Source organism: Grosmannia clavigera (genome assembly GCF_000143105.1).
Source record: "Grosmannia clavigera kw1407 unplaced genomic scaffold GCSC_173, whole genome shotgun sequence".
NCBI classification, from domain to species: Eukaryota; Fungi; Ascomycota; class Sordariomycetes; order Ophiostomatales; family Ophiostomataceae; genus Leptographium; species Leptographium clavigerum.
In genome coordinates, this window is record NW_014040765.1 from 1,198,341 (window position 1) to 1,209,834 (window position 11,494).

The 11,494-nt window shown below is 52.7% G+C and overlaps 1 protein-coding gene across 1 annotated transcript; it reads right to left on the reverse strand.

The window, feature by feature from the left end:
- Positions 1-1,357: 1,357 nt before the first annotated feature.
- On the reverse strand, positions 1,358-4,234 carry CMQ_7606 (leucine rich repeat domain containing protein; the record flags this gene model as incomplete). The annotated part of the gene is made up of 2 exons (XM_014314611.1): positions 1,358-4,114; positions 4,202-4,234. 2 exons carry the CDS (start codon positions 4,232-4,234, stop codon positions 1,358-1,360), a joined length of 2,790 nt encoding a protein of 929 aa, XP_014170086.1.
- Positions 4,235-11,494: the final 7,260 nt, after the last annotated feature.

The following is an 11,494-nucleotide window of genomic DNA, read 5'->3' on the forward strand; positions in this document are numbered from 1 at the left end:
CCATCGCATCTGCAGCTCGCTAGCAAATAAACGACTCGTGTTCTTATGCTTCTCCTGTTTCTCCGTGCTTGTATGCAATCGCAAACGATGCCTGCTCCCGAACGTATAGCGCATAATCAAAGAGAGAAAAGCACGGAGAGTGGACACTCCAAAGAGCCAAGCCCAACGGCTAATACCGCCCCTGTACCGCCTTGCCGGGTCGTATGCGAATGCCTTCTCTTTCTAGTCATTCTCTGTCCCCAGTTTGCCTGACCGCTGTCAGTTTAGTTTGTGGGTACCCTTATCCGTCTTTCTAGACCACTCCATCCAATCAGTCGTCCAATCAGTTTTTATTTGCAGACTACGTACACAGGCAAAAGATCACGAGTTCCTGCATCGCCGATCAATACTCTGGCTGGGACGTGCACTGTCACCACTTCCGGCGTTTCTATCCAAAGCTTCACAGGCAAAATCATGAAATCACATCCAGATCAGATGCAGCATAGAGTTTGTAGACCACCAGGGCCTGCCTTGGGAGATCATCAACCCTGACTTGGAAGCACAACTGCGCGTAAACATCGTGTAAACCACAAGTACAGTCGTTTTTTCGTAATACCTGTCACTAAATGTGCGATGGGATAATCCACCGAAGCGTGGATATGCCAACAGAGAAGAGGATAGAACAGCGGTATGTTGGTCGCCTTGAAAAGGCCATATTACCGCAGACGATATAGTCCTTTCCCAATGGCTCCCTTCAAAATACCAAAACGCCTTGTCCAAACATGGCTGCAAAATGAGATAACAGTACAAACGCAAAATTTGAGGTATCAAAATGGTCGAAAAAAGTGACAAATATGAGATGCGACCAAAAGTCGGTAATCGCGGGCAAACCCCCACCCCCCACCCCCCCCCGAAACCCCTTCGGATTTCCCTCCGATTGAGATAGTAAACGTCAGAAAGTGCTGCAACGCTCGCAATGTAACAATGCGTGTTTTTTAATCGCCCACAACGGCCAAGATGGGGTGGGTACATAGATCAGGCAGGAGATAAGATCCCGCGTCAAACCTCCCACCCCGCAAGAAATATGAGCCCTTGCTTAAAAAAGCGGATGTTATAGGCAGTGTGATGAGGTATTATGATATGGGGCTCCTACCCTGAATCGGAGCCACCACCAAAACCGAGAAGATGGTTGTCTAACGCCGGCCCAAGTTGACGCCAATACGCTATGCTTAAGTGTTTGTCGGCTGAATCAGCAGGCCTGGAAAAGTCCAGTCATCTGTGCGCGAATTAAACAGGCCGAATAGGTAGTGAGAAAAAGAGGAATCGGCCAGAGCAAGAACATCTGTAAAATGAGACAACGTGAACGTGAAACTGCCTGTTATCCCAGCGTTCGGCCGGAATGAATGGCCTGAACATTCGCTGTTCGGGGCGCAATTGGACTTGTACAGATTGAAGCCGTTGCATTACTGAATGGATTGTCGTGGTATTGGGGTGGATGGCGGACAGAATCCCAGGTCTCCTCGCTGAGAACGCTGAGGTAGCCTTCTCCAACCTGATCGCGTAGCGCCTCGATTTTGCGCTTGTACAGCTCAGCACCAACTTCCCAGTCTTGTGGCTCTTTCCAGATTGCAGTGACTGCAGAGCCGTGGCTTGTCGGTGTCCGAATGGGCAGCAGAGTCGGCGTCTGAGGAGCAGCCACAGACATAATTGGGGACTGAGGTGGTGTTTGGATGTTTGCCACCATTGCAGCGCTCTCGGGATGAGACTGAATCTGAGTCTGCGTCTCCACCGAATAATATTTTGGCTGCGATTCCGTTTGCAAAGCTAGCTGGGCTCGTGGGGTTTCTGGAGCCTCTTGCATAGAGACAACCCTGGCAGGTGGATTAGGTGAAGTGGGTGAAGCGATGCCGCGTTCGGCTGTCTGCACCACGCGATAGTTCGTTTCCGCCACAGGTGACAATGGCGCTTCTACCCCAGATGCTGGCAGCTCCACCCCAAAGGAAGCTGCAGGCGCTGACGGCTGCGATACTACTGCCGAACGTACGGTGCCGTCGTTGGTTGCAAGATCAACAATACGGCGACGTGGCACCCGTCGCCTTCGAGACGCACTAGAGTTGGTTTCGCTGGTCACCGCCCGCGCTGCAGGCCTCTCTTTCCGAAGAACAGTAGGCTCCCGTGGTACATCATATATGATCGCTGGCTTGCTGACATCAACAGCGGGCATCATAGGAGCGACTGGTGGCTTGATCACGGGCACGGCAGGAGCCAAGGGTGCGCGATCAACGAGGTACTTTTTCTCCGTATAGCTGGGGCCGGAAGCATCGATCAAAATATCTTCTGTATATCCTGGCGTCTTTCGGAACAGATTGAAAATCGTGATGCGGTAATCCCGATGTGTCCGAGTAAACGGATTGCCACCGACCCAGACTTCCCGGATTTCGGGAATGCCAGTGAGTCGGGCAACTTCCATGGGATCAGTGAGATTGTTGTCCCGCAGATCCAGGCGCTCCAGCGAATATAGCTTCTCAATCCCTGCTATCGACTGCAGCCGATTGTCACGCAGGTTCAAGGCTGTGATAGCCGGCAATGGATAGCGTATCAGAGAGTGCAGTGAGTCGATCATGCAATGTGAAAGATTCAGGGCCCGAAGCGCAGTCAACGTAGCCAGACTGTCAGGGATTTGCGTGAATAGATTTGAGGAAAGGTCCAGAGAATGGAGCGTGTTTGAGAGCGGTGCGAGACTGAGTGCCGGTATTGTCGTGAGAGAATTGTCTGCGATACTGAAGTGTTTCAAAAACCGCCATTTGAAGGCAGGAATGACGCCCACAGAAAGTAGGTTTGAGCTACTACCCCGGCGATTGTGCCATGAATCGGACAGGCTTGAGTGCGAGCTACCGGACCCCGAACGGCTGACCTTGTGAGAAACACGCACGTAAGTTGTACCGCCGTTGCGCGAGCTCGATGACCTCCGCGGAGAATGGCTTCTTGGACGAGATGCTGGCTTTCCGGGGGCAGCATCATCGCTGTTTGAACGACCAAGAGATGGGCGGTCACCGTCACTGATCTGCTCGCTGTGCTCATCGCCATCCGGAATTGGCTCGCTGATGACAGACCCAACACGAATGTCGACACCAGAGCCGCGAGGGTCTGGAGATCCAGGCATAGACGCACTCTTACGCAATTCGGCATGATGGAGTGATGGGCTGCGGCGACGTGGACTAGTGCCCAAGCCCATGCTAGAGCTGCTTAGGGGCCCGTTTGTTGGCGATGCTTGAGACTTCGATGTGCGTCGTCGTCGTTTGTCCATATCATCTAACACAATGTCGACCAGGATCTCTGCAGGATCTTCAATGGAAGCCCGCTTCAATGTGAGCGACCGCAGTTGTTCAGCAAGGCGGTCCCAGCCAAAAAACTGACGAAAATCCATGTCACAGACCTCCAACGCCTGCACATTTTTAAACACATACAGCGGCACAGCCGAATCAAATGGAAACTCTTCGTAGCCTTGGATCAGGCGGGCCCGCCAGTCCGGTGCCAGGCGAAGGCACGGAATCTTTGTGAAAGCCGAGTAGAGATATTTGAGATCCGCCTGCACTGCTGCCTTTTGCCGCTCGGTCCGCGCAGCGGAGATGCTAGACCCAATACCAAAGCTGGCCCACAAGGCTGACATACCGGACATGACACTCCGTATGCTTGAGACAGACCGGATGGATCCCACATCCGATCCGTGGGTCTTGGATCGTTGCGATTGGCTTAGAAAGGAGACATAGTTGCTCGAGGCAGCGGCATCATGAAGGTTCTCGATGCGAATGCCCATAGGTCCAACAGGAATGCCCAGGTCTTCAAATCGTGATAGGAGGTAAAATAGATGGTGTGCCGTGAGTGCAAGCTTTGCCGACTTGGCAGTATGGGACGTGAAGTTCAAAGGTCCAAGAGAGAGGGCAGCAGCAAGAGTGTTTGATGTTGAAGAGGAGGTTGCCGGTCTCTCAGGGAATGTCGGCGACGAAGCAGACATAGCACTCGACGGGATAGATGACACGCTCTGCGACGCTCCATGTCGAGGTGAGTTCTGTCTCCGAAATTGTAAGGCGTTCGCCAGGGCCTTTTCGTGAGTCCGCACAAAGCTGGCCAGTTGCTATGGGATACCATTAGCCTTTAATTGTCTTCCTGCCTTTTCCCTTGTCTGACACCATCTTGCGTCTGCCGCTTGAGGATCACATACCTTGACGAACAGCTCGCCGTCTTCCGAGTCCATTTCTGCGGTTATGAATGCATCCAGCAAGGGAAATAGAATGTGTGTCGGTTTTGTGGATATGGAAGTTGGACAGTGTTTGTCCGAGAAAGAAACCGGGTGTATCGATGAGCCTCAAGCAACCGATATATATCTTTGCTTCAACTTTCGACAGGTACAGCGTAGCACGCGACCGAAGTATTGTCGTGTAGAGGGACAGTTGGGGGCCTGTAGCACGGAAGGAGGTCAGCCCATCGGTTGCGCTCTTCTAGTACGAAAAGGAACATAAACAAAATTGTGCAGTGGAGAACAAGAGGATGCGCAGACGACGAAACCCGAAAGGGGGTGGTAGCACAAGACAGTAAATAAATGGTCCGGTTGTCGAGGGAAAAAAAAAAGTCAGAGAGAGGCCTTCAACAAGAATGCTCCTTGTCCGAAACCGTTGCAAGATAGCGAGGCCTGTCAACGGCTATTGTCCACAGCCCAATTAGATGAAACACGGAGTTCAAAGAAAGCCGTGTCCGGCCATATAAAATGGCAACCGTTTTGATAACAGTTCGGTTTGGGAGTGCAAACAAAGAATCTCTGCAAGTTTGCCACTGTAAGGCGGCGGGCATAGCAATATAGTTGGTGACAACATGACACTGGACGAAATGACACATGGATGCGAGCCGCGAAAGTGAGTCAGCCAAGAAGGCTGCAGGCAGCATTGCTTTCTAAGAAAGTATATGTCCTGCCTGGCAATAGTGCATTTCACCCCAAGGAATGAACACCACGGCCTCAGCACGAGATGTGAGGTGGCCATGTCACAGTGGGACCAAAAAGGACCCAGAGAAAACAAACTGTGTAGGTGGCGCAGACTCCAGCGGGGAAACAAAGAACAGACACCGTACAGACAATGGATCACATGGGGAGGATGACCGCTCTCCGAGCCACGAAGCTGACAGAAATTTTAAAGCAGGTTCGGAGGTACCGGCCTGCAACGACGCGAGGAAGGCGCAGTACAAAGTGTTGGGTCGAAACAATACACACGCAATAGGCTGTCAAGCAAAGAATCCATTGGTTTTCTTTTCTGATGCCATTTCCTCGTTTGCAGGGTATTTGTACCCTCATCGGGATGTTGCTGATTTGACCATCGGAGACCGCGGGCAATGGGCAGATTCGCAATCGTTTAAAAGGAGCAACCAGTACAATAGACGACGCGGGGGGTTCGGGAAACAAAGAGAGCACCCACACTAAAGCAGACAAAAGGGCAGAAACTGTGGAATTAAAAGTGAAAGCCACTCACAATTGTATATGGTGTAGAGCCGTAATTAAACGTCAATATGTTCGTGAAGCGTTATATGCGTGAGGTTGGGTCGTGGGCAGCTAGCCTGTAATCATCGAGATCGGGCGTCGAGAAGAACGGAGGGGAAACACTGTCGAGCACACGGAAGGAGCGAAAGACACAAAAATGCCCAGGCCGAAAGACGGATGAGGAGGGAGGAAAAGAGAATAGAGAAAATAGTAGTAGTAGAATCCAAACAGTCGAAACACAGAAAAGCTGCCAACCAAGCTTTGTACAAGAATGACAACCACAGAATGTCGTATCGTTCCTTTCTCACGATTTTCGTCGTGTCTGTCTCCCTTCGGCTTCTGCTGCTGTTGCTGCTGCTGCTGCTTCTCCTTCCTCTGCTTCTTCTCTCTCTTGGTCGTTGACGCTCTACGCGAGCATCACGTCTACGAAACCAGAAGAAAGAGGGAAAAGGGGAAATTGAGACGAAAGAGGGGGGGGGCCGATTTAGTTTTAATATGTCAAAAGTAGCGCGCGCGGTAGACAGACAAGCCCAAAGCCATAGGGTAAATAATCGTTGACAGGGGGCGAGGGGACAGACAGTGGGGGGGGTTTTAGCAGTGGGGATCTTCATTCCAAGGATCCTCGGGAAACTGGCCCTACTGAGTACTAGTACGAGGACAGCCCATGAAAAGTGAAAACAAGAACTGGCAAGCAGGCCAGTCAGAGGCAACGAGCAGCATTAGGCTGGGAATATGGAAAAAGAAGCAATCTCAAAACGCGGCGTTACTTGGAGGATGCCCCATAGCGGCAGGCCTACAACTACTTGACGGTGCATGATCAGAGCAAATTGCCCGGAGTTCGGGGAAGCCACACGTCGTATAGGAGAGGATGAGCCGCCCGTCGGTGCTGCCGCAGCTTGAGATGGATGGCCTTCAGAACCAATAATGGCTAAGGATGAGGATGGTGCATGGGATTTGGGAAGCGACCCCGGTCGTTTTTCCACGTCTTTTTTTTGTTGTGGGTTTTGATATAACCCCATGGCTCGCAAGGGGCAGCATGCGGTCTCAGAGCAACGCAATGACACGGGGTACACTGCAGTACGAGTATCTCGCGCTACTGTACGTAGCCATGTACATACGCTGTGGACAATGCTACATATGCACGTATAGGCAGGGAACAGGGGGAGGCTTGGGAGAGGAGTACGGAGTTAGGGGCGCCTGGATACTCCACCCGTGTCTCCCACAAATCCCAGAGGGCAGAATTCGAGTCTTGCCATGCAATATCACCCTCCAACGTCGTCCGCCGCAGACAAGCGACAGCCAGACGCCGTAGAAGCCATTTAGCCCTACATACATGGAAGTATTCGTATCGTGCCAGTCGGCCGTGCCGTGGCAGCGTGCGACGGCCTCACCGCTAGCCAAAAAGGCATAAAGGCGAGTGCAGGTACTACGACCACTACTGCGACGGATGGACGTCTGGTCTATAGCTGGATTGCGTGGCGCGATCCGCGTACCGTCTGGTGCGAAAGACAGCGCCACACAAGAGACTCTTGTACATACCTGTATAATGTACGGAGTACGACACATAGTACCTGTACGAGAAGGCGTCCGGTCGTCGCTAGTGGGGTTATACCGCACGCTAGCGCCATGCTCGTCTTGTCCATATATCTCGCCATCCTGAACCATTCAGCTATAGCAGCGAGCCCGCGCTCGACGTCCACTAAAAGCGATCATGGCGCAACATGCGCTACGGAAGAATCCCTTGGAATACCACGCCCAACAGACATCGCGTGCGGCTAGGCAAATTGGACCGGATTTTTAGCGTGCGAGCACATACTCGAGTGGTTTCGCATTCTCGCATTCTCGCTGAAGAAAAGCCGGCCGGCAGCTTCGAGTCCCTATTTTGCCCTGCACGCGGCTATACTGGAGGCCTGTTCGCACTAAACAGCGACTAGGCTAGAAAGGAAAGAATAGAAGGAAAACAATGCGATACTGAGAAGTAAAGACACGGAAGGCTGCTAATATTGACAATAATTCATTTCGCAAGCGACTCCCCCTCCCCAGCCTTACCAGATCCAAGGTACGCCGTGGCAATGGGAATTAATCCCCACGGCTGGTTGCTTGGTTGCGCCGCTTTATCCGTGGGCGATCAGCGGTGAAGGAAGCGCTCATCTGACTTGCAGCAAACGGCGCCTGCTCTCGTATGTCTCGCTACTGGTCGAGGGCGGGACACTTCTGCCCTGCCCTCGTATCTTCCATTCCTGGCCATTTCCTGATGGAGGGGGAGGGGTTGCCAGCCGCGGGATGTATCATGTACGGAGTATGGCACAATGCATCTGCCTTTTGCGGCTGCCCGGAGGCCGTATTCCGTAAGATGCGCATGCACCGTGGCTTATACTACCGGCGATCGCACATCTTTAGACGATCTCGGTGGCCGGCCATTGCATTATCATTTTTTCAGTATTCCAATCCAGTTTTTGTGGATTGTATAATTATGGTGCATTCACATATGCCTCACCAGGAATGTACGATGGTGCAAAGTGCATGTCATCAGGCCTTGAATGTGGGCGGGAATTGAAACACGAAAGAAGCACATGCCAAACCGACCCGCCTTCCAACAAGATTCCTTCGTGGTCCCACGTTAGCCAGGTATCAAGAAAATCCTGCTTGTAGTCCCTCGGCAGACGCACGCAGCGAGGCCTCACTTCTGAAGAAACAGGAAAGCATCCAGAAAGCGAAGGCGCACTCAGGTATTATAGCACGGCTCCACAATAAGCAAGAATCCGACAATGTGCCCAGTAGCATCGCCAGTCCAGCACAGGTTGCCCATCACATTCCACTTCTGCATATGCTGAATGGTGGGGTCGGCAGAGACGTCCAATCACGATGCCACCACCACTCGCTGGAGCTTGGCTTGATTTCAACCGTTAAATGAGACATGGGGCGGGGCCAGACGATTAGACGGCGATATTGAAGAAAGGCTGACGGCGAACTGCGACTGGTCGGTTTGGCTCGCTAAAACTCGCCAAAACCCGTATTCGACAGCTCGTGACCAATCTGACAGCCCCTCCCCTTCTTTCAGCAGCGGTGAATTCCGAGAAGTATTAGTTTCGGTCTGATGCCTTTCAGCTGAAGCGCTTCGAATCTTGATTTGTCCTTTTTTTCTTTCGAAGAAGTTGGTTATGGACCCCACAGCTTCGACGACTCCAAATCTCCAACACGGGTCGTATGCCTGCTCCAGGCTCGGCTCTACCTTACCCTGCCTTGAACTTGAACAGGCCAAACGATGCCTTGACGGGGGACGGACCAAATCGTGGCCCCCTTCATGACCGAATTTGATATGATTTTCCGATGTGTCTCTTTACAAACCCCTCCTCCCGTCCACCCCTGTCGTTTAGCCTTCCCTCCGTCGTAATTCGCATGGGCTGTTTGTTGGGTGGGCATATGGGTTCGGTACGCAACAATAAGCGTCTTCTATCCGACACAGTTGTATGAATTTCTCGGCTGTATCACCCTCCCTGTCTCCTCTTACCCCCACTTCGAGCCGGTTTCTGAAGGGACGTACGAGTTCAACACTATGCTCGAATGGCGCTTAAAGGCACTAAACAATCTTGTAGGTGATTTTGAATTAGGCTTTTGGGGTTTTCCTATCATAGATTTCAAGTATGTACGAGTACGAGTATGCGCCGGAGACGGCAAGCGTGCTGAAGCAAGGAATTAAGGCGAGCCGTTGCATTGTCCCAGGCGGAATGGGTGTCAGTCCTGATCAATCACATCCCTGTGTCTGGGGAAGTCGAGACAGGGAGGTGGAAGACATCGGTGAAGATTTTGGTAGAAGTGGGCTGTGCGGATCACAAACCCCGATGGAGCAGCGTACGCGTTGCTTGGACGAGAAGCGCCGTTGTCGAGCAGTTGGAGCCGCTCCACCGTAGGAGAGAACAGAAGTATGGAGTATGTCCGTGGGATGTGAATGACGTCATCCCGCCATCCTGACCAGCAAACGTGACCTGGTCTGTTCGGCGCAGCAGTGGGCTCGTCTAGGATAGGTCCACCATGGCTAGCGGTGGCCAAAGCGCTAAGGCTCGTTTCATGGAGGGACATGGCAGCGATTGCGAATAGCATCGACCATCTCGTGCCTAGTATGCACCCTCCTCCTTCTCCCTCGGAAGACAGCTGAGACAGCAGATGGCCACGCTACAAAGCGCGTCGGCCATGTCTGACATGCCAGCCACGACTGCGTGAGGGGAAGGGAACCCCCCTCTCCCGTTCCAGCCGATGGCAGAGATCTCGTTCGCGCTCCTTCCGATGACGAATCTGTACGGCCGCCCAGTCAGACCATCGATGGTAAGGCGCTTACCCTGAGGACGAGTTCTCGTGTCGGCATCTTACGGCACGCAAAGCTTCGCGCCTGCTTAAATAGGCAAGGGTGGGTTTCCACGCCAGCTAATAGGGCTTTTCTGTCGCCAAGTCTCTCTCTTCCATCTCCATGGCCACCAAATACTGTATCTTGTCTCTTCCGGCCTTTGTGTCTGTCGGTCTGTCGAAGCCTGTACGATGCGGAAATCACCCTCTCGTCGTGACAGCCATGTGCAGCCCCACTGGATATGATCTCGACCAATCACAGGCACCGTTCGCTCCTTTGGGTTCCATTGCAGCGTTCCACCAGAGCCATACCCAACCAAACTGCACAGACAGAAAAAGAGGACAGCCTCTCCCCTCCCATGTTGCCTGCGTAGATTTCAGTCCTACAAAGCAGATTCTCGTCCCGTGTGCCTCCCCAAGTGCCCCACCTTTCTGCTACTTACCGCATTTCTCTTTTTCTTCTTTTTCCTCTGGCTTTGCCATGTTCTGACGGATTGAGACGGCCACGAAGCTGAGGAATCATGCAACAACGTTGCACTCGTGGCGACGCTGCTTATCGTATCTCGTCTGTCTGTCGTATTCCCTCTGTTCTTTTTTTTTCCCCCTTACTTTCGCCTTCTCTTTCTCCTGTCCCTCTCGTCAGTTTTGCTTCGTTTCAAAGGGCCCTCGCGCAACCCCTCCCCCTCCATCGTTTAACTATCCCGACCGTCTTTGCAGACAGGGAGTATCCCTGCGTCTTACTGGCAAGCCATCAAGAAATGCAGCGGGTCCATACTGCATATCGTGTCCCACAAGCTCAACACCCATCCAACTGTGTACGTGCCCGTACTTGGCCCAAACCGGTTTCCCGACGGGCAACAAGTCCAGTCCGCGTAGTCTGGCTTCCTGTCATGCGTAGTGTAGTGCTGTTTGAATAGCTCCGATCCGAGAGAGCGAAAGAGGGAGAGGGTGTGGCCAAACGATCTGTCGCTCTCTCTCTTAGCCGTGGCAAATCCCGCGCTTCCGGCGGCACATTTAGGATGATGTATCGCTCTTTGAACGGCCTCGATGACCTGCAAACATCGTCGAGCACGTCGGCCTCCATGCTTGGTGCTTGGACAAGCGTTCATGTCGTGTTCTGTGTTGCATGGCCTAGCCTTTCGCTCCAGCCGCCCTTTTTGAGCAGGACGCATTGGGACGAAGTGCATTTTCGTTTCTCACTTCTGATACGCCAATGGCTTGACCCTCCCCTCCCTCTCGGATCTTCTCACCGCTTCCTTGTCTTACTTTTCCCTTCCTTCCTGTAGGGCGCGGTCTCTACAAGACGCCAAGAATCAGGGCCTGTTAGGCAAGAAAGGCAGACGGCCTTGCCTTTCCCTGTACTACCCGTGCGGTGTGCTGGGCTTGGTTTGCATGCATGAATGGGCGAAGAGAGATTAAAGTGAACCTTTTTACTTTTTGGGGCTCCTGGTCTGCTGCAATACCACCCAACCAACCAGGTATGGCCTCTGCCCAGAACTCGCTGGCATTCTCGGCCCTTCGTGGCACCAAAGTGCATCACACACCTTCGCCTTCTGAGACGGGAGAACAGACATGCGCCTCGTTTTCTCACATGCATCCTGCTTGTGCTGTATCCACCTCACCTCCTCCGCCATCCATCACGAATGG